Raw genomic sequence first — 24,392 nt, 5'->3', positions numbered from 1 at the left:
GTTTCATTTTGCCTCACAAATTAATGGATGAATATGGTAAGTGGAATGCATAAATAAGCGATGATTGTGAGAGAAGGCATGATCAGGGTGATTTATTACATGGCTTTAAGTCTTTTAATGGAGGTTTCTCGTAATATTAGCATATCACTTAGGTAACTATTATTGATAAATATTTATTTTTGTAATTTAAAGAAAGATACAGAGGACATTTAGAAAGTTAATACTTCTTTAATTAGCTGCTTAACCTTGGGAAAAGTCACTCTGAGACCTGGGTACTAGTCTTACCTCTCCCAGGTAGACCTAGCTTATGGTGAAGCATGAAATGCAGAGCCTAGAAAAATTCCCTAAACGAAAAGTGCTGCTTTTAGTAGGTTAGGAAGAAGATGTTAATGGTGTGTTGATAGGGTTTATACAAAAGATGAGAGGGAATTCCAAAGACGGTTTATTTGAGGAATTAATTCCAAACAGAAGACTCAGAGGGATGCAGTGTGTACTGGGAATTGCAGTTATTCCAGAGTGATGAGGGGCAGAATGGAAGAAGCATGGAAACTAGACAGGAGGGAGTAGTTTGGTCAGCTTTTGAAGGCTCCTTAGTGCCATTCCCATGGGTTAGCTTTTACCCTGAGATAGTTGGGAAAGGAGTGTGTGGGGAGGGGGGTGACGTGGTCAGATCTCTTTGAAAAGAGTATCTCTGATGAACAAGAAGAACTTAGATTGGAGGTGGAGAGGTTCTGGAGCAGGGAAACCAACTTGGAGAAGGCTGATGAAGTCATTCATGTGAGAGAAAAGGAGAAGCTTATCCTGGAGAGTGGCCATGAGAATAGGACAGCCTGGCCCAGAAACATTTCAGGTCAGATTGACTCGTTTAAGGATGAACTCTATGTGGTCGGTGAGAGAATGTATCAGATTTAAGGGCGAGAAACTCCCTAGAGTTTCTGACTCTAGGGAAGAGAGATGGTGTTAAAGGTTGTAGGAGATGTACAGATTTGATACAAAGGACTGAGTGAGATTTTGGACACTGGTGAGTGCAGAGGATCTATGAAAATAAAATAAAGGGTTTATGGGAAATTGGAATTTTTGAGCCTTTAACGTAGACAAAGCTTGGGTTGGATATAAATCACAAGTGCACAGGGGGTAGTTGAAAGAATGGGAGCCCTAGGTAGAGGGGGAGGAACAGTGAGTAGAGTGTTATGTTTAGCAAGTTGGGCATTGCTTTGAAAAGCTGCAAAGCCTTGGAATAGACTAACTAGAGAGGAGGCTGAGGATGGAATCCTAGATAAGGCTGATATTTAGGACACTGACAGGTGAAGAAAAGGCACAAGAGAGGCAGAATGGTAGTTAAATGGAGAGCCAGGGAAGTTAGTTATGGAACCCAAAGGAGGCTTGGGGTGTAGATGTGTTCAATGCTATAATATCATCATAGAGACTTAGGAGCAAAAAGAGGCTGTGCCGTAGTCTTTTGGATCTTTAGTCTCTGACTTGTTAAACGAAACACTTGAAACGAAGTGATTCTTTGAGCCCGTCTGCTCTTTCTACAGACACTGTAGAGATTTGTAATTAAGAGAATGGGCTGTAGACCTGGGTTTGGGCCTCGCCTCTGCCACTAATAGTTGTGTGACTTGTGTGACTTAATTTCTTTAAACATGATTTTTCTCCTCTGTGAAATGCGGCTTAAATGTTAGCTGTTACTTCATGGGATTGTTGTGAAGGTTCAGTAGGAAAATGCATGTAAAACCTTGATGCATATTAAGAGATCAACAAACGTATTGTTGTTGTTGTTATTTTATCACTACTGTTTAGACAGAAGAGCAGCATTTAGTCAGATATGGAAACATTTGAGGGACCCTGGGCATGCGGGTGAAAGTATGGTAGAGCGTAGATTTTAGGGGAAGAGACGCTAAACTATATCAAAGAAAACCCTCTTCTGTTTTGAAATGAATGTGGTAGGTGAGTGGTGGGGAAGGGCTCCTCTTTCTTGCTAAGCTTTAGAAGCCAGGAATGGATGAGCGTAGTTTTTGTTTTAACAGTTGGGTGTTTTCATTTTCAAATGAGAATATTCAGCATCAGATAGATCCCAGATTTCTTGGACTAAGCTCGCGGGCAATGACTGCAGTTTTCCACCTCTCCTGTGCATTAGAGAGTCTGTATGTTGAGGAGGGGTTTTGTTAAACATGATACTTATAGAGTAGATTTCCTGCTAATTGGTTTTTTTGGGGGGATGCCTTTTATTTGTTTTTTTAATTTTTATTTTATATTGGAGTATAGTTGATTTACAATGTTGTGTTAGTTTCAGGTGTACAGCAAAGTGAATCAGTTATACTTATACATATATCTATTCTTTTTCAGATTCTTTTCCCATATAGGTTATTACAGAATATTGAGTAGAGTTCCCTGTGCTCTACAGTAGGTCTTTGTTGGTTATCTATGTTATATATAGTAGTGTGTATACGTTAAGGTCAACCTCCTAATTTATCCCTCCCTGCCATCTTTCCTCTTTGGTAACCTTAAGTTTGTTTCCCAAGTCTGTGAGTCTCTTTCTGTTTTGTAAATAAGTTCATTTGTGTCATTTTTGTAGATTCCATGTGTCAGTGATATCATACAGTATTTGTCTTTCTCTGACTTAGTTCGCTTAGTATGATCATCTCACCTGCTGGTTATTATTACATTGCTGTAATTCTTTACATTGCTGGTTATTACAGAGAAAACTAGGGGAAATGTCAAAGCCATTTTGGTATTGTTCTGGGTCCGCTTTCCCATTGCATGCATATTGAAGACTGCTCCTGCCCCCCTCCAGTATTATTCTGGATTTAATGTTATTCATTTCTGTGTCAAATTAATCTCAATATGTATTCAGATGAACATATTGCAGCTCTTTCTAGGTAGTGATGTCAGTAAGAACACATCCTTAGTGCCCCTTGTACGGCATGTTTACACGGGTGAAATTAGATTAAAATGGGTGTCAGACTTGACACGCCTCATGACATCCCTTTCTCCCTCATGACTTGAGGGAGAAAATGAGTCAGAAATAGGCAGCAGGAGCCTGAGGGATGTTGCTTAAGACTGAAAGTTATCTATGTCTTGATTACACAGTGAGATTGAACAAGTATTTGCATGCAACGATAAAAGTAATTCCTTAAATTTTACATTTATAGAGCCCTATCTTCTTTCAGGTCTTGTTAATATCAGTGTGTAGAAATTTCTTTATCTTCCCCTGTCCTCACGCTAAGTCACTTCAATGTCTTACAGAATGAGGGGAAGGCAAAGGACTGTACAGCCAGGAGGCAGCCTTTCTTTAATTGATGTGACTCTGTACTGGGGGGAAAACACATAGTGATAACCTTAAAAATGTATTTTGATTCATTTTTTAAAAAGAAGTAAAAATAATTTGACTTTCTGAGAGCTGGAGAAGTTCCAGGGAAATATATGAAGATTTCTTTTAACTCATAATTCTTCACTGTAATTATGATCTGGCTACACTCAATTATATTCTGTTATTAAAGTTAAATAACTAAAGTCAAATCAGGTTTGTTATAAGAAGTAGTGGAATTGATTAAGGAGATGGCCAGAAGTGACAGTCGCTTCTGAGTAATTTAGGACCATTTTGGTCGTAAATGCTGGGTTAGTAAGTGGATTTGTCAATCTGCTTGTGCCTCCTTCCCATGACAAGTTTTGAATGTACATAATAGAACTATAATTGTAGCAGTTGAAAACGCAGTTCAACGATGGGTACTGTAATTCTAGATACCGATGCAGTGATCTTTTAATATTATTATTTTATAATCTATTTTATGGAAGTATAGTTGATTTACAATGTTATGTTCATTTCTGCTATACAGCACAGTGATTCCGTTATACATATATACACATTCTTTTTCATATTCTTTTCCATTGTGGTTTATCGCAGGATATTGAATATAGTTCCCTGTGCTCTACAGTAGGACCTTGTTGTTTATCCATCCTGTATGTCATAGTTTGCATCTGCTAACCCCAAACTCCCACTCCATCCCTCCCCACCATCCCCACCCACCCTTGGCAACCACAAGTCTGTTCTCTCTCTGATGGAGTGATCTTTAACTTCCTCTTCACACTTAGATTTGTATATGTTTGTGGTTTCCTGTGCATTCTCATGGGAGTGTTAACCAGACCCCCCAGAATGAAGAGCATATATTGTCCCATTCAATTAAGTGGAATTGGATTGGAGAATGAAGCCTACCAAAGTTAAATTAAACATATATTTTCCCCACACTTCCCGCTCATGTTGCTTTTACGGATTGAATTCTGACATGTTCGTGAAGTAAAGCATCACTATGGTTTTATTTTAAATTTCTTGAGATTTTTCTAGAAAAGATGTGTGGCTCTAAAATTACCAGTATACAACTGGTCTAAACAACAATAAAAGTTGTAAAATCATCATCTCTAGAAGTTGTGAGCAGGCGGGAGAAAGGGAGAAATGCACGGAACGTTAACTGTAGAATTGTAATTTCTTTGTTCTTTCTCAAACTTTTCAAATAGTGAGATGGGATAAATTAAGGAGAAACAAGTTCTGCTACTTGGCAAGAGATCTGTCGGATGCCACACAGCTTTTAAATTATTGCTTTAAAAAAAGATTTCATTCTGGAGCCTTGAAACTTGATTTATCAGTTTTCATTTCAAGCATGAAGTCTTTTATATGGGGAATGTTTTCTGTTCTAGATTCTGTCTCTGGATTGCACCTTATTGCTTCCATCCATTTTTATGTGAATACAATAAAATGTCAACAAAGGCATTGACTTTATGTGCACACACGCTTACTAGTGGATTAAATATGCACTACCTGAATTAAGTATGTCATACTTTTAAATTAATAAGTTTTAAGAAATATGAGTTAGGGGAGTGTTATTCAGAATTATTATGTGAGATCTCTGATGTGGAAACCGGTATTAGGGGAACGTTTTTTGAAAAGCATTATTTGTATGTTAAAACAGTTTTTACCACATAGCTCATAGGTAATTTTATTCATTTAATAAAAATCTGTGGAATGACCACCATGTTCTGGGTGCTGGGGTTGTTAGTATCTAAAAAGATACAAAGTCTCTTTTCTCAAGGAGTTTACATTCTAGTGGGGATATGTAACAATAAAAACTTAAATATGCTTGTTTATAAATGCACACACGTACCCATGCATGCATAGATAAAATACACCTGATGGTGTGTGTGTATGTGTGTGTGTGTGTGTGTGTGTGTGTGTGTGTGTGTGTATGAGAGAGAGAGAGAACGCAAGCAGGCTTGAGTGTGGATAGAGAAGTTGTCCTGTTTCCATCTTACCAGGCATTACTCTTGGCATATACTTGCTTTGTCTTGTTCCTTTCAAACTCAGGAGCATTAAGTCATTGTTTCTGACAGTGTCTGGAAATAAATGCTACATTTGCTCTCCAGAATGTGACTCAGCAGGCAAAAGCCATGCCGTATGTATGCACGACAATATTTTTGCCTTCATGCCCCTTTTAATATTATGATTCAGTGAGCTTTACTTGTGAATAATTGATAAGGCATGAGATGGGTTTGATCTAATGAATTAAGTGTCTCTCAGTCTGGCTTAGAAGGAGAGGCGTGGTTTATGTCTACGTACACAATTGGATGACTGATACCCCGCGGGGTTTGTACGCCCTCAGTCACTACCTCGGCGCAAGCTTCTGAAGCTGCGCTGTTTTGCTCCAAAACGGTCAAGTTATCGTATAAGAACTTTTCTTCCTTCTCTTCATGTCCTGTGTATACCTCTTTAGCCTGCATCTGGGGATAGGACAGATTGCCCAAACAGTTTCGCTAGAAGAGTAAGCACATGAAGGAGAGCTATTCTTTTCTTCTTTGCCTCTTCTCCCTGGAGAGAGATGCAGTCTTCCCCCTAAACTTAACCTCCCTGCTGATTGCAGAGAGCATCCTGGCCTTGCTTTGCCCTGTCACCATTTAGCAGCCTGACTTGGTCTAGAGCCACGCTCTCCAGAAACGACTGGGCTAGAAGGCACTGTTTTCCAAAATACAGGCTTTGAAGGCATAAGGATTAAAAATATTCACAGAAATTGGAGCCACTGGATAACAGTAAAAATGAAAAAAAAAAAAACAATTGAGGTGTTGGATGCACTGAGAGTGAGTGACTGGCAAGAGACAATAGATTAAAAATCAACATTGAGAAAGAGAGAGAAATCTCCCAGTTATTTTCTCAGTGAAAATTTAAGACCGCTTTTAATGGTCCACGTTTAGTTTCTTAACTTAATCTAGGTGTAAGCAATATCTCACAGGAAGAAAAGAAAAGCGTCCTCTTTTTTGTAATTTCCAAATTCCTTTGTGGTTGTGTTATATTCCGTACGGAGTGAAAAGTAAAAGTAGCAAATGTTTGTTGTTGTTTTTCTGCTCTGGTCCTATTTATAAGATTCTTTAATATGGATTTGGAGTGTAAGGACGTTATTGTTTTTAATCCACGATGATTCATTTACATTTTATGCAGACGTGACATCTCAAAACATACTGATCTCGGGTGGCCTCGGCCTGCAGCGGCTTGAAGCAGGATTTCAGTTCCCGGCCAGGGATTGAGGTTGGGCAGGGGCAGTGAGAGCCCTGAATCCTAATCACTAGACCACCAGGGACCAGTGGCCGGTGACAAGGCCCTGGCCCATCAGCTGCGTAGAAATGAATTTCCACATAGAGGTGGAAAGCAGTGAAGCAAGTGAAGTGTTTATTAGGAGGGAAAAGAGTACAGTATGTATGGATGGACACACGGGTGGGCTCAGAGAGAGAGAGTCTCGCCCTTGTGGTAGTTTGAATCACTGTTATGGGGCATATCTTCCGGATTTCCTTTGACCAGTCATCTTGCTTTGTCTGGTTCTGAGTCTGTATTTGGTCTCCCTCAGGGTCCTGCTCTGTGTGCGTGCACGTCTCTTAGCCAAGATGGATTCTAGCGAAGAGGCCTATGGGTAGTTGGCAGTTGGCATCACTTACTGTGGGGTGGCGCTGCCTCCCTTTTTGACCTCCAAGGAGCCTTTCTGCACATATGTAGTCAGGAAGGTCTCCTTGACTTCGAGGATGAGGATTATGGGGTCTTTTATCTCTTACCTGGGCAGGGCCCAGCCTCCTCCATCATCCTGCTTTTATGGAGTTTCTGCTGTTACGGAGTTTTGTCCACAGGGGAGAAACTGCTCAGCCTGAGGCCCGTCCATGTCCTGTCTCAATACCTGTTTCCCCTTGTGCAGCAACTTGAATAGAAATATCACAGACTCAGTCCTGAGTAAATACGTGATGCTTCTCTAAGTGTTGTACAGGCATATACTTTTGATTTCTCTGTTACTATGAAGAGGTTCCTGGGAGCTTGCCTGGGGCTTAGCTGCTCAGCCGAACACTCTCTTAGGCCCTTACGTAGTAGACTGGTGTGCAAGCAGAAATTCTACTGAGAAAATGTGTAAACTGAAACACTTAGAATTTCTCTCTGCAATAATCTTTTAATCCTGGGTCTATTTTTCAATTCCTTTCATGCTTATTGAGGGCTTGCATGTTCTAGGCATTTTGATGTGTGCTGGCTATAAAAAAATGAGATCGTAGAGAACGTATCTTACTATTCTACCCGTTGAGGAGGATTAGACAAGGAGGAAATCTGTGCTGACCTTGGATTTTGAGGTGATACTTTTGCCAGCCTGTAAGTTAGTAGAACAAGCTTCTCTTCCCCATAATTGTTTTGAACCTGCCATTCAGTATCGACTCTCATTGGAAACTGTGTGTGAGTAATTTTTCTGTTTTTCAAAGGATTCATAGGTGAATCCCCAACATCCAGGGTCTGGTAATACATCACCACACGGAACTTACTTTGGTTGAGGGACGTGTTGGTAGTAGAATTGTCTGTGTCTTTAACTGCCCCAGGTAAATGGCATCTATCACATACTGCCATTTATTATCTTTATTGGTATGTGTGTGTTCATCTATTCTGTTTAGTTTTCAGCCAGGATTGTATCATTCATTTTTGTACCCCTTTCACAGAGTGACAAATATTTGGGAATCTGCACACACATGCTGATTGTTTTGTGTTTGTGAAAGAAATTAATGGAGAAAAAAAAGTCATGCACTTCCTTGTAGGTTGTTTAAGGAGAGCAGTGTGATGCCTGCCTCGGGAACCGCTCTGGTTAATTCAGAGGAGTTTGAGGTCCCCGTTTGTAGGATTTCCGTGACTCCTAAAAGATTATTGTCTGCTTGCAAATCCAGGAGGGGAAGAAACCAGCCTACCAACCATGAATGAACAGAACACTATTCTGAGGCCTCTGAGTCCCCACATCCTTGGCTAAGAGCCTTCTCTATTGGAAGCATCTTGACTTCACGTCACTCCACAGGGAACAATCCCTATTCATACAGCAGGAATCTGAGCCTTGAAGACAGTGATTTAAACAAATGGGTGGGGTGGTTTGTGGATATTTTGACAGTATGATGTATGTTATAGATTTTTTTCAGAGAGAACTCACATACTTGCCAACATGCAAAACTTTTGCCTGCGAGGTAATTTTTGTGATGTTAACGTATGTTTTCTCCCAGTATTTTTCCTATTTTTTTTCCCCCCACTTAAGCAGCTAGAAGTCCCAGTGCACTTTTCTCCTCAGAGGAGGTTTGAGAGTTGGCAGAAAGCTTAACTTTTCTAGAAGGCACTTCCCTTCCTGACTTTCATTCCCTAAAGACTAAATCCAAGGAGGTTGTTACGCTTAGTGTCTTGCACACAGGGAGAGAGAGATTCCCTCTGACAGAAAGAGAGGAGAAGAAAGGATTTTTCCACAGACTCAAAAGACACTCACATGGAGCAAATGGATGTCCATAAGCCAAAAAAAAAAATATGAACCACAGCCCAAACTTCACACTTTATAAGAAATCTAATTCAAATGGATCATGGGCTTAAATGTAAAGCATAAAACTATAAAACATTTAGGAAAAAAATCTTTGAGATCATAGAGTTTATAACTTGACATCAAAAAACATGTCCATGAAAGGAAAACATTAATAAATTGATCTCATCAAAATGAGAAAATTTTATTACGTAAAAGTCTCTGTGAAGAGGATGAAAAGATAAGTTATAGACTGGCCAAAGATATTTGCAAATCATATGTCCAACAAAGGACAAATATCTGAAAATACAGAAAGAACTCTCAAAGCTCAACAGTAACAAACAACCTAATTAGAAAATGGGTGCAAAACATGGACGGTGGTTTCACTGAAAGGACATACAGATTGCAAGTAAGCACAGGGAAAGATGTTCAGCGTCATTAGCGATTACGGAAATACAAGGCCACCAGGTGCTATCACTACACACTTATCAGAATGGCTAAAACAAAACAAAATACTGGTAACCAAATGTTGGCGAGGATGCAGAGAAACTGGATCGCTCGTAAATTGCTTGTAAATGGTATAGCCACTCTGGGAAACGTTTTGACAGTTGCTTAAAAAACTAAACCTAGCAATTGCATTTCTGGGTGTTTATCTCAAAGAAACAAAAACTGTGTTCACAAAAATACTTCTTCACAAATACTTAGTGTAAAGCCGAAAACTGGAATCAGCCCAGATGTCCTTCATCAAGGGAATGGTTATCCAATCTGCAGTACAACCATAGCATGGAATGCTGCTCGGCAATAAAAAGGAATGGCCTGTTGATACATAACAATTGGGAGGGATCTCCCGGCGGTTATGCTGAGTGAAAATTGTCAGTCCCAGAAGATCACATACTGTGTGAGTCCATGTTTATAACATTTTTGAAATGAATCTTAGAACTGGAGGACAGATTAGTGGTTATCCAGGGTTAGGGAAGCAAGAGAGGGGAGCGAGAGGGAGGTAGGTTTAGTTAGAAGAAGGCAATGTGAGGCATCCTTGTGGTGTAGGACCTTTACAATGATGGGGTTCCAGGAAGTTACACAGTTAATAAAATGGTATAGAATTTAATACACACACACAGACACATACTCAAATGAATATAAGCAGAACTGGAGAAATTTAATAAGATCAGGGGATTGTATCAAAGTCAATATCTTCATTGAAAAACCGTTATAGTATATATATATATATATATATATATATATATATTCAATTACATATATATGTAACTTGAATATATGTGTAGTTACATATATGTGTAACTATTATACTATAGTTTTAAAATATAGTTACATATATAATAGTACATATATAGGTAACAGTTACATATATATATGTAATACATAGTTACATGTATATGTAATAGTTACGTTACATATGTAACTTAGTTACGTATATATTACATATATAATAGTTACATGTATGTAACTATTAAGGTTATGTATATATGTAACTATTATATTATAGTTGAAAAATATTACTATTAAGGGAAACCAGACAGATGTTCAAGGGATTTTTCTGTATTCTCACAACAGCATGTGAATCTATGGTTATCTTAAAAAAAATTTTTTTTAAAGCATTCATAGAGACTGGGGAGGCAGCAGAGTTTTCTGAGTTCCACTTTCAGGCTGACCAGTACTCTGCTCCCTGACAACTTGCTACTCCCCATTTCATCCTGGCTTATCAGGAGATGGCAAGACTCAGAGGGCAATGGCTGTGGGGTTTTTCACTTGAGCAAAAATGTCCTGAGCCTCTCAAGTGAATGGAAAGTGTCAGCCCTCAGACTGGACAGGAGCATGTAAGTAGAGACCTTGCGCTTAGAAGATCTAACAAATGAACTGGGCTTACTCCCCAGGGTCCGAGATTACTGTACTACTCCAGCAACAATAATAAGTGCTTGAATTCTGCACTAGCTTGATGGACTCAAAGTTGAAAATAATTGTATTTTAAAGAGAATTTTTTGAAGTGATGGTGATAACAATAGTAGATGAGGTTATTCCAAGCCATGTTTCCCTCTGAGAAAAACCAAAAATCTGTTCAAAGATAATTGAGAGCTAAAAAAGTAGTGAAAATGTGTGGAGCCAGGTTCCCAAAATAGGAGACGGAGGAGTGAGTTCGGCATCTGAGGAAGGCTCTTCTCTCCAGGGGATTGCAGTGGCTGAGTGGCTCAGAAGTGGGGCAGAGCTGCTGGAAGCATCAGAGTGCAAGTGGATCAAAAGTGGTAGTACAAGACCCACCAAAGAAGAGGCACTTTAGGAGGGAACTCAAAGAACTATGCCCTTGAAGCAGTGATGAACTGGAAATAGAGCAGCCCTTGCAAGTATTGAAACTCAGCCTCAAATAATATTAATTACCATTTGGATTAAGATGATGTGGGATTGCTGGTGCCCCTAGATTACCTGTGAGAAGCAAAAGTACATCTTTGGGGGGTGGGGGACTAACACAAAGAACTCAAGTGATTTCTGTATTTTACATATACCGTATCTAATAATCAAAATTAAACACGCTATTTTGTTTCAACCCTGGCTGATGTACTGCAGTGCAGTTCTGGCACCAACTCCCCAGAATTAATAGATCATACAAATTACGGGCTTTGTTCCCTACAAAACTGCCCTTATCTCAGACACCAGCCACAAGGAGAGGGGTGGTCCTCAGACCATCTGTACTACTGTACAACTGGCTACAAATTTGGGGGTTCCCATAACCCCTTTAGATTTAAGAACTCAGGGAAGTGCTATACTTACGATTACAATTTTATTATAAAGGATTACAAATCGGGCCAGATGTAGCTATGTATAGGGCGAGGTCTGGGAGGGTTTCAGATGTAGAGTTTCTATTCCCTGTACCTGTGGATCAAGATATCTTACCCTCCTGGCACATCATCATGTCCATCATCCAGGAAGCTCCGTCAAGCTTTTGTCCTAGAGTGTTTTTCTTGGTGTTTTGTTATGTAGGAATGTTTGAGTTCAATCATGTACTCAATTATTTAATCAGTCTCCACCACACTTTCACTCCTCAGAGGTCAGGCTGGATCAAACTTCCAACCCGCTGGTCATCTTATTTGTCTTTCCAGCATGGCCAGCCCTCTTACTGAAGCTATCTAGGGGCCCACCACGAGTGTCCCCATTACCATAAATGAAGGTGTGATCTAAGAGGCTCATGAAAAACATAGTCACTTATATCACTTGGGAAATTCCAAGGATTTAGAATCTCCCTTCTAGGAACCAGGGGCATGGGTCAGCCAGATTCTTTGTTATACAGCACAAGCATATAAGGTAGGACCCCCCTGAAAAGCAAAGGCAAACACACACTATAGAAAAGGGCGTACAGGTCATGGATACACAGATAACAGTGTTATCACAAGTAGAGTTTTAAATATTTATGATTATTATGATCTAAGAATTAAAAGACCAGGTGAATAAATTTGGTGGAGAACTGGTAACTATAAGAAGGGGTCATATAGACATTCTAAAACTGAACATTAAAATAACTGATATTAGAACAGATAGATTTAATATCAGCTGAGACATAGCTGAAAAGAGAATTATTGAACTGGAAATAAGGTCAGAAGAAATATTCTGACCTAATACTGAAACACTGATAGTTAAAAGATTGGGAAGTATGAAAAAGAACATACGAAATACGTGATAAATGATGAATGGTTTATCATACATGTATTGGAGTTCCAAAATAAAAGGATAGAGAAGGGAGGGAGGCAGCAGGAGAAGGAAAGCAGGAGGGAGACAGAGAACAAGAAAAAGAGTGCTTGTAAGTACACAAGGCACAGGCAATGTTTAATACAGTTGCTTAAGAATTCTCCACAACTGACTAAGTATATTAAGCCACAGATTCAAGAACTATGAACCCTAAGTAAGACAAATGAAAAGAAACCACACTTACTTCAGACTAAAAGTACTGAAAAGTAAACACAAAATTAAATACTTAAAAACAGATAGAAAAAAGATGTGATATCTTTAAGGGGACAACAGTAAGATTTACAGCTCACTTCAAGTAAGGGACAATTGGAGACATTGGATGTAAGCTTAAAAGTGCTTAAAGAAAATAACTGCCAACCTTAAATTTTTAAATCTAGTAAAATGTGATATTTTTCAAAACAAAAGCATAAAAGTGGCGAAATTTTATAATCATCCTCTTCATTTTCTTCCTAGTATAGTCCTAGTATATTTTCTCCTAGTGTATAAATATTTTAAAAAATCATTAAATAAGTGATTTTTAAAAATTAAGACTTTTGAAGTTGAAGTATAGTTGATTTATAATATTGTGTTTGTTTCAGGTGTACAACATAGTGATTCAGTTATTTTTTTATTATGTTCCATTATAGGTTATTACAACATATTGAATATAATTCCCTGTATTATACAGTAAATCCTTGTTGCTTATCTATTTTATGTATAATAGTTTGTATCTGTTAAATGCCATATCCCTAATTTGTCTCTCCCCATCTTTCCCTTTTGGTAACCATAAGTTTGTTTTCTGTGTCTGTGAGTCTGTTTCTGTTTTGTATATAGATTCATTTGCATTATTTTTTAGATTCCCCATAAAAGTGATCACATATAGTATTTGTCTTTCTCTGTCTGACTTATTTCACTAAGCATAATATTCTTTGGCCCATCCATGTTGCTGCAAATGGCAATGTTTCATTCTTTTTATGACTGAGTAGTATTCCATTGTATACATATACCACACCTTCTTAAGCCAGTCATCTGTTGATGGGCACTTGGTTGTTTCCATGTTTCGGCTCTTGTAAATAGTGTTGCTGTGAACATTGAGGTGCATGTATCTTTTCGAATTAGAGTTTTTATTTTCTCAGAATATATACCCAGGAGTCGGATTGCTGCATCATATGTTAGCTTTATTTTTAGTTTTTTAAGGAACCTTTATACTGTTTTCCATGGTGGCTGCATCAATTTAGATTCCCACCAACAGTGTACAAGGGTTCCCTTTTCTCCACACCCTCTCCACCATTTATTATTTGTAGACTTTTTGATTATAGCCATTCTGACACGTGTGAGTTGATATCTCATTGTGGTTTTGATTTGCATTTTTCTAATAACTACCGATGTTGAGCATATGTTTATGTGCCTTTTGACCATCTATAACTCTTCTTTGGAAAACGTCTCTTTAGATCTTCGGCCCATTTTTTGATTGGGTTGTTTGTTTTTTCCATATTGAGTTGTATGAGTCCTTTGTGTATTTTGGATATTAACCCCTTGTTGGTCACATCGTTTGTAAATATTTTCTCCCATTCCGTATGTTGTCTTTTTGTTTTGTTGATGGTTTCCTTTGCTGTGCAAAAGCTTTTAAGTTTGATTAGGTCCCATTTGTTTATTTTTGTTTTTATTTCTTTTGCCTTGGGAAACTGCTGTAAGAAGACATTGGTACGATTTATGTCAGAGAATGTTTTTCCTGTGTTCTCTTCTAGGAGTTTTTTGGTGTCATGTCGTATATTTAGATCTTTAAACCATTTTGAGCTTATTTTTGTATATGGTGTGGGGAGTGTTCTAATTTCTTTGATTTACATGTAGCTGTCCAGCTTTCCCAGTACCAGTATTTCCCAGTATTCCTGCCTCCTTTGTCATAGATTAATTGACCAGAGATGCATTGGTGTATTTCTGGGCTCCCTATTCTCTTCCATTGATCTATATATCTGTTTTTGTGCTAATAACATGCTATTTTGATTACTGTGGCTTTAATAGGCATTATTTTTTAGAGGAGTTTCAGATTTACAAAGAAATTGAGCAGAAAGTACAGATACTTCCCACATATCCCTTCCAGACCTTCCTCTGCAGTTTTCCTATTATTAAAATGTTGCTTTAGTGTGGTACTTCCTTTACAACTGATGAGTCAATATGGACACATTAGTATTAATTAAAGTCCGTTATTTACATTAGGATTCACTTTTAGTTTTGTATATGTTCTGGGTTTTGACAAATGTATAATGACATATATCCACCCTTGTAATGCATACAGGATAGTTTCAGTGCCTTAAAAATCTCCTGTACTTTAGCTATTTAAGACTATCCTTTTTTCATTGAAAGGAATGGAGCACCTTTGTGCCTTTGTCAAAGGTCAATTGACTATATTTGTATGAGCCTATTTTAGGGCTCTCTATTTTGTTCCGTTTATCTATTTGTCTGCTCTTTCACCAGGACCACACCATCTTGATTACTGTAGCTTTATAGTAAGTCTTGAAGTTCGGTAGTGTCATTCTTCCAACTTTATTCTCCTTTAATATTGTGTTGGGTATTCTGGGTCTTTGGCCTTTCTGTATAAACTTTAGAATTGCTTTGAAGATAACTGATTAGTTTCCTAGCGTTATTGATTGGGTTTGAGTTGAATCTATGGATCAGGTTGAGAAGAACTGATATCTTGACAGTATTGAGTCTTCCTGTTTGTATACGTGGAATGTTTCTCCATTTATTTACTCTTTGATTTCTTTCATCAGAGTTTTGTAGTTTTTCTCATATAGATCTTGTACATATTTTGTAAGAAATATACCTTTCTTTTCCTTTTGGTGGTAATATAAATAGTATTGTGTTTTAATTTCAGATTTCTGTTGTTCATCACTGGTATATAAGAAAGTTGAGTTTGTCCATTAATCTTTCCATTAATCTTGTATCCTGTAACCTTCCTATAATTGCTTCTTAGTTTCAGGAGTTTTATTTTTGTTGTTGATTCTTTGGGATTTTCTACACAGACCGTCATGTCATCTGCAAAAGAAAACAGTTGGTTTTTTTTTTCTCTCTCTTCTCAATTCACATACCTTTTTTTCCTTTTCTTGTTTTGTTGCATTAACTAATACTTCTAGTACAATGTTGAAAAGGATTGGTGAGAGGGGAAATTCTTGCCTTGTTCTGTATCTTAGGGGGAAATTATTTAGTTTCTCACTATTAAGAATGATGTTGATTATAGATGATCTTCATGAAGTTGAGGACGTTCCTTCCTATTCCTAGTTTGCTAAGAGTTTTCATTGTGAATGGATGTGGGATTCTGTCAAATGCTTTTTGCATTTATTGATATGATAACATGGTTTTTATTCTTTAGCCTGTGCATGTGATGGAGTTTATGAATGTTCAGTGATACTTTAAATTAATAAACTTATGTGTACAAAAGGAGAAAAGTAATCATTTTTGCTACATGTATTAAAGCAGCACATTTCTTTTGAGATAAAAAGTAGTGATAGTTCCTATGGATACCAATTATGACTTTTAAAATCTATTTCATTAGGATTTAAAAAAACATTTTTCAAAAGAGAATTTAGTTCTGTGGTCCGTCATTCATTTATTGAACATCAAGTTTGGAAAAATGAAGAATTCTGATATTATTTTACTGCCCTGCATTGCAGTAACTAAAATACAGTGATATGACTTTTTTTGTCCCTACTGAATTCTACATAAACATGTCATAAGCATTTGAATTGGCACGGCAATCTTTAGAAGCCAGTAAACTACTCTTCTTTATTTTTATTTTTAACATTTTTTTTTTTTTTTACAATTTATAGTAATCTTTTATTTATTTATTTATTTATTTATTTTTGGCTGTGTTGGGTCTTTGTTTCTGTGCAAGGGCTTTCTCTAGTTGCGGCAAGTGGGGGCCACTCTTCATCGCGGTGCGCGGGCCTCTTCACTATCGCGGCCTCTCGTTGTGGAGCACGGGCTCCAGACGCGCAGGCTCAGTAGTTGTGGCTCACGGGCCCAGCTGCTCCGCGGCATGTGGGATCTTCCCAGACCAGGGCTCGAACCCGTGTCGCCTGCATTGTCAGACAGGTTCTCAACCACTGCACCACCAGGGAAGCCCCTCTTCTTTATTTTTAACTTGTGTAATTGATTCATCATCAAAATTGGATGTGACTGATTAAATTTCCTTGTATTATTTTTGTTCCCTCTTTTTGTTGTTCAGCATTTGTTACACATTCTAGCCTCTCTCTGGACAAAAAAGAAACCAGTATGTGTTCAAAAAGTAGAACACTAATGACAACGTCCCTTATCCCCATTGCTTTAAGGTCATATGGTAAATGTTAAAAAAAATAGTTCACTTGGAGGGAAAAAAAAAGGTGGTGTCTGTGGTACTGCAGTAATAATTGACTATGAGCTGTCCAGTGTTAAAATAATATACTAAATTTAAGGCTTCCCTATGTTGAAGAAACAAAAGTAAATTGAAAATGACCTAATTGTTATTTTTGTAATTCATGTATAAGACAATTCTTTTGCTCATGCTTCACTGATAAAACTAACGTTTTTGGGATGATCCAAGTGTTCTGAAACACTCTGAATTTATCTGTAGTTATCTTGGGGAGGACAAAAAAGGAATCACTCACAATGTAGATATTAATTCCAGATTTAGAAATATAGATAGATAAGTTGGACTTTCTCTCAGTTATTATGATGTTTAATTTTATGTGTCAACTTGACTGGGCCACACAGTATCCAGATATTTGATCAAACTATTTGATCAAATTATTCTGGGTGTTTCTGTGAGGGTGTTTTTAGATGAGTTTACCACTTAAATCTATAGACTGAGTAAAGCAGATTGCTCTCCTTGGTGTGGGTGGGCCTCATATAATCAGTTAAAGGCCTGAATAGAACAGAAGGGCTGACTCTTCATGAATCAGAGGGACCTCTTTCTGCCTAACTGCCTTTGAGCTGAGACATCAATTATTTCTTACCTTTGAACTGAAACTGAAACATCAGTTCTTCTTGGATCTTGAACCTGTCAGTCTTTGGAATGGGACGATACCATTGGCTCTCCTGGTTTTCAGGCATTTGGGCTTGGACCGGAACTTGCATCATCAGCTCTCCTGGGTCTCCAGCAGATCTTGGGACTTGTCAGCCTCCATGATTGCGTGAGCAGACTCCTTATAGTAAATTCTTTCTATAAAATTATATATATATATACACACACACATACATTCACACATATATAAGAATGTATTTTTATATAACATATATTCTATATATTAAAATTTATATATATATATGTCTCCACAACTTGGGTCACAGCTTGGATGGCTACTGTTGGTATGTAGTGGGTGGAGGCCAGGAATGTGGGAAATATCCTACAGTGCACAGGACAGCCCCCCACAGCAAAGAATTACCTGGACCAAAGTGCCAGTAGTGCTACTGTTTAGAGACTGGTATAGACCATAGTTTCCTAACTTTGGCTCCCCCTTACGACCAGCTGGGGAGCTTTTAAAACACCTGACTCCAAATTTGGTTTAATTGGCCGGTGGTGAGGGCAAGGTTTCAGGATTTTAAAAGCTATCCACATGATTATATTCACAACCACCATTAAAAGCCCCTACTGAGGACCCTGGTCATTGATGTACCTAAAATTCTTAGGTTATAATGGATGGGTCAGGGTGATCCTGAATCAATTTTAATGTAAAAAGATAAACAAGTAGTCATTATTACCTCCTGATGTGATGTAATAGGAAGGCAAACACCAATTTCTGAAATGTTCTTGCCAAAGAATCACAAACTTGAACCTGAGCAAGTTTCTAGATTTCTAGATCTACCACGTAGAGGCAGATGTTAAAAAACACTGTGAGGATGTCATCAGCAAAATTCAGAATGTAGAAAATACTCCAGGACAAATGATACAGTTTTTTGTTAACAAATAAATGTCAAGAAGGAAAAAAAAAAGAGGAAGGGAGAACTGTTCTAGAATAAAATAAAGACACCAAACAAATTTATGCATCTCATTTGGATCTTGATTTGAAAAAGCAACAGAAAGAAAAAGACATTTTTTTCCTTGAAGAACAATTTATTCAGATTTTTCCCATCCTGTGACATGATGGATAAAAGTAGATTCATTATTAAAAAAGAATAAAATTTGAAAGCAAGTTAACCTGAGAATGATTACCTCATGCTTCTTGGTAGGATGCCTGATCATTCTGTTTTCTATGGCTTTTGCTACATTTAAAAAAATTTTTATTTTATATTGGAGTATAGTTGATTAACAATGTTGTGTTAGTTTCAGGTGTAGAGCAAAGTGATTCAGTTATACATATACATGTATCTATTCTTTTTCAAATTCTTTTCCCATTTAGGTTATTACAGAGTAATGAGCAGAGTTCCCTGTGCTATACAGTAGGTCCTTGTTAGTTATCTATTTTAAATACAGTAGTGTGTATATGTCGATCCCAAACTCCCTAACTATCCCTACCCCCAACCCTTCCCTCCTGGTAACCATAAGTTCCTTCTCCAAGTCTCTGAGTCTGTTTGTGTTGCGTAAATAAGTTCATTTGTATCTTTTTTTTAGATTCCGCATATAAGCAATATCATGATTTTTATCTTTCTCTGTCTGACTTACTTCACCTAGTATGATAATCTCCAGGTCCATCCTTGTTGCTGCAAATGGCATTACTTCAGTGTGAAAAAGACATTTTTGAGACAATTGGGAAAATTTGAACAGTGAATGGGTATTTCATAAAAACAAATTTTATATATATGTATATCAAGTATAGAAAAATACTTTTGTATTGTTTTATGTGGAGGTTGTATGTCAAAGGATAACTTGTGGTTATAGGTAAAACAAGATTGGCCCTATATTGATCACTGTTGAAGCTATGTGCTGGGTGTATTGGGGTTTATTATAATATTCTCTCCACTTTTGTGTGTCTTTGAAAAGTTCCACAATAAAAATAGAATGAGAAAAAATATCTGAGTAGGTAAGAGGAATGCAGGCGAGAATGGTGTTAGGAAAACTGTCAAAGCAGTAGGGTTTTCCAAAATGTTTAAAAAAAATAAGTCCACTGGATTTGGGAACATGAAGGTCGTTTGATGGCCTCAGCTAAATCTGTCTCAGTGGAGAAGTGGGTCTGCAGACAAGATTGAGTGCACTGAGGATTAAGAGGAGGTGGTAATGAGGCAGAAAAGCAAGGGAAGCAGGGGAGGAAAATATGGTCACACGTTATTATGTTTGTGACTGGACAGGGTTATGTGTGTTTGGATGATGAAGAGACCCAGTGGAGAGGGAGACGGTGAGCATTTGGGAAAGAAACAGGAAACAAGTTTTGGTTTCCTTAAACCAATCTCAAGGGGATGGTATAGAGACCAATTTGGATAATGTATATACATTACTTAGCATCACGTCTGGCATATTGACAAATTGTTATTACGAGAGCTTTGGAATTTCGGTATGTGTGATGTACCTCCAAAGAAATTTCTGTGTGTGTGTGTGACTTTTTTGTTGATATTTACATTTTATTGATGTTTACATTTTCCTATCTCTTATCACTTAACAGATTGTCATGAAAACATTAAAATTAATGTGTTTTCACATTTCTTTAAAATGTTTTAAATGTCTAGAAAGAATTTAGAATTGCAAATAATTATATGCATGTGTTGAAATATATTAAACTACACCTAAATTCGTAGTGGAGTACATTTATGGACTTAAGTTTAATGGTGAAAGTATTCACTGGGATAAAGAGAGAAAAATGGCCAGGGTGAGGGAGAGGGGATGAAGGGGATGAGAGGGAGTAAAAGACAAAGGAATGTGTTTAAATCAAATGTTTATTCAGGTCACTGTTGTTATTTTTATTTCCAGCTATATTGTCTCCTACCAAAAAGTAGCTTTTACTGTTTCTCCAAAGCCTTCCCATTTACTTTTCTCTTGAATTGGCTTGAAAAATTGAGTCCAAGAATGCACCGTTAAAATTGGGCTTTTTATTTCTTTTAACAGAACTGTTCATTACGAAGGCGGTGCTGTATCTGTTCACGCACGTTCCCTGTGGAGACTAGAGACGCTAAGAGTTGCGTAAGTAGAACTTCTAAATACAGCCTGACGCTCCGGGTACAAAGTACATCGAGTGCTCTTGTGCTTTTATGTGAGATGGTCATGCTAACAACCAGCAAGCAAATGAAACCCTGAGAAAGTGGAGAGTCTCTCCTCTTTTACCTTCCGCCTGCCTTTATTTATCTTTCACTAGCCTACATTCACCAGGTAGTAAGCAACAATTTTATACCATCTGCTTTTGCGTTTAGCCTCATTTGTTTTGTTTTGTTTTGTTTTTTAACATCTTTATTGGAGTATAATTTCTTTACAATGGTGTGTTAGTTTCTGCTTTATAAACAAGTGAATCAGTTATACATATACATATGTTCCCATATGTTTTTATAATATCGTCTTGTCCCAGTCTGTGCATCTCCTGGCAGGAAGGGCTCCCAGAGCAGAGTGATGTAAGGTTTGGAGACAGGACAAATTGTTTGCAACCCTGTCGCACATTTCAGGTCTGGGTTTAACCTTGTAAAGTCACACGTAAAACAGTGGAAACTTGAACCTGAGTGAGATGTCACAGTCATAACTGGCAGTCACTATCTTTACTTACAAATAGCTTGATAGCTGAGTGAGAAATGTGGATTGCAAGCAAGTCACTGTGTATTCATTATAGAAACAATGACCTTTTTTTTTCTGGTGACTTCAAAAAGCTGTCCAGAGATTGACTTTTAGTTCCTTTATGTAAATGCAATACTGATGGTAAAGGTGTCATTTTGAACTATTTTAAATAGAATTTAAATATCAATTAAATTTTAAAAAAGATTGGAAGTTTCAGTCCTTTACCTAAAAATCAGTAAGTTTTCAATGTATTTGTTCCCTATTATATGACACTTTAAAAAATTATTAATTTAGGGTAACAGACTTCATGGATGGCTGTAGGGAACTATCTTATTATGGAATAGCTGTCTTTGTCAACCTGATATTTTGAGATTAATGCTTATCTATTGATGATTAAAGTGGTTCAGTGGTCTTCAGTTTTTTGTCTTTTTGTTTTTTTTGCTTACATAGCCCATACAATGATTTCGAAAAACTTCGTATTTCTTTGATCGTTGTTAGGCTTGACAGAGAAATTTTTTCATTATCAGTTTAAATAAATGCATAGAATACAACTTACGGTGTATTATAAGTAGTGACATTTTAAGATAAAATGGTTACACCACTCTTATAAAAGTATCCCATTGTCTCTAAGTACTGCTGTGATTTAATACCCATCTTTGTTTATTTAAAAATACGTGAACACGGTCTCTTTAACAGTGAAAAAAATATATGTTATTCATCTTTCTCATTGAAATAATATTTCCTTTACTCTCCCATGACAGAATGGTACCCCAATTGGATTTTTTTTATGATTGAAAGACTTTTCTGCTTACTATGTCATACTCCTATTCAACAAAAAAAATGCATGTAAATTAAATTTATTTTTTATATTTTCTCTGATTGTAAGTCTGTGACTTTAAAAAAGTGCTTCTATATTAACCCCATTAATTCTTAATTAATTGATGATATTAAATTTCTTCTGTATAAATTCATAGTTGGTCAAATGCACTGAAATATTAAAACTTTTGATAAACATTGAACTCAAAAGTAAAATTTTATGGGAAGTGCACCTCTTAATGTGATGGAAAAAGAAGAGATGACTTAAAAGGAAAGGGAAGAAAACTCATCGCTTTTGTGTGCTTCATAAATTATTCAGAGAATTTAGGGAAAAGAATTTCAAATATATACATGTATTTTTGTAATTTGCCTAGTGTATTATAAAAATGACAGCTTAATTAGAGAAATGAAATAGTCCAAAAAAGTGAAATTTAGAGAAGTTTTGTTGCCTTTAAAAAACAGACTCCAGATGTGTTTTCACATTTATAGATCTACCTACCCTTCACAATTGTGTGCTTAAAGAAATGATTTTTTTTTTTTTTTGAGGAAACCAGGACCTAAATCAGTCTCAATTTATAGGCTTAAAAAAAAAAAAAAAAAAAGGATGAGAGCTCCTGAAAGCCCAACAAGAGTTCCTTTTTATTGTCAACAATGTTGTTGATGAACTGCAATTACATAAACCCCATTATTCAGCACGTGTTTCTATCCCGTGGTCTTAGTTCTGTTTCTCTGCTGTTGCCTAATGTTTGAAGTTTGAAAGGGAAAGTTTGGAGTTTGTTTTCACTTTGAATTTGGTTGACTGATATATAGAAAGGGCCTGGGCCTTCTTCAGATAATGGAGATGAAAGGGGGTACTTTATCACCATGTGTTTGTAGCTATGCATCTTAGAATCCAGATGACAGCAATGGGGCTTGACAGCCCAGGCGGATCAGGGACTTTTTCAACCATTTAAAAAATTAAAGAGAGGTGTTTTGATTCTACTCTATGACCCTTGATGTATATCTACAGTAGGAAAGCAGGAGGTTCATATGTAACAAATGTAATTATTAAAAAAAATTTTTTTTTTTAGATTTTGTTGCATCTTTGACCTACTTTGGCCTCATTTACAAATTAGATTGCATTTAATTTGCATGTCTTATATGCAATGGCCACATAATTAATTTTTCTTTTTACTTAGGAAGTTAATAGTCAAAGATCCTGCTTATGTTTATGACAGAACTTTATTTCCAAAGGTCAATGTTTGTATTATAATCTTTGGGATACCATTTGTTTTTTTTTTCCTCCACTGAGGCCCCAAACTTTGTATTTGTTATAATTTATGTACTCCAGTAATTATATATTTTATATGGCTTACTTACATAACATTAATGTTGTCAAAAGTTTTTCAGTATTATGAACATTTTAATAAGGTAAGTTTTAATTTTGGGAGTCAAATGTAATAGAAAACACATTCCTGTATTGTACCCCAGGATGAAGTTGTAAGAACACTGTAAGTAGGATATATGTTAGTTTCTGTAATGGGCATGATCACTACAATTCTAAATATGCATTTTGTATTTTAAGTAAAATTCCACTTTCTTATGTGTTACAAATCTTTAAAAAATTAGCATATCATGACAGGTGACCAAATACTCCTCATTTCTTTGAGATAATTACAAGTAAATATAGATAATACATATGGAACAGTTTTCAATAACATAGGAAGCTGCTTTATATAACTTCTTTACTGTAACTATTTTCAGTTTTTACTGAAATATTATTTTCTTGCCCCTTGATTCTCCTGCGCTTTTCCTCTTTTCTTTTGGACCTGTGAGCTAAAGAAAATGTGTTTAGACTTTACAAAGTTTGGCTGATGATTGGTCAGATTCATTCCATTTCTAACAGTGGCTTGAGAGGAGCGCTTATGTATATGAGCCCTATTAAATAGATTTGAACATGGTATCCAGAATACCGTATAGAAATTCTGGTAAAAAGTATACACTATTACCAGACTAGAAACGCTTTAACATGCTGTTGTTGGTAAATGAACTTTAATTTCATTTTTAAGACAATACCGTGTTATTATCAGGGTTTATTGGTACATGATTATTAATTTAGTAGGAGGACTCGTCCAAAGTAATTGTCTTTATAAACAAATCCATGTAAAAATGAACTTATTACAATATCATTCTACTGTTAATTTTCCAGGCTAATAGTTCAGGTCAAAAATCCAGGTTCGGAAAACAGCATAAAATTGACTTATAGTTCACTAAGATTGGTGAATTCTTTTTAAAGTGTTCTTAATTTGTAGAATATGAAAGTTTATAATGCTTCTGTATTAAAACTGGTTTATTAATAAAATCATATT

General features: G+C 36.7%; 1 protein-coding gene and 1 long non-coding RNA gene across 8 annotated transcripts in view; one reads left to right on the top strand and one right to left on the bottom strand.

Annotated features, from left to right (window-relative positions):
- Positions 1–24,392, top strand: part of RYR2 (ryanodine receptor 2) — a 732,481-nt gene that overhangs the window by 325,512 nt on the left and 382,577 nt on the right. For all 7 annotated transcript variants that reach the window (XM_082425485.1, XM_082425482.1, XM_082425483.1 and 4 more), the window contains one exon: positions 20,575–20,649. In XM_082425485.1, coding sequence (XP_082281611.1) covers positions 20,575–20,649 — 75 coding nt within the window. The remainder of the gene's footprint in view (positions 1–20,574; positions 20,650–24,392) is intronic.
- Positions 1–24,392, bottom strand: part of LOC309643169 — a 241,475-nt gene that overhangs the window by 56,500 nt on the left and 160,583 nt on the right. The window lies entirely within an intron of this gene.

The sequence above is a fragment of the Balaenoptera physalus genome, assembly GCF_965194825.1.
Source record: "Balaenoptera physalus genome assembly, chromosome: 14".
Taxonomy (NCBI): domain Eukaryota; kingdom Metazoa; phylum Chordata; class Mammalia; order Artiodactyla; family Balaenopteridae; genus Balaenoptera; species Balaenoptera physalus.
Note: the sequence above shows the minus strand (reverse complement) of the source record. Positions and strands in the feature narration are given on the sequence as shown.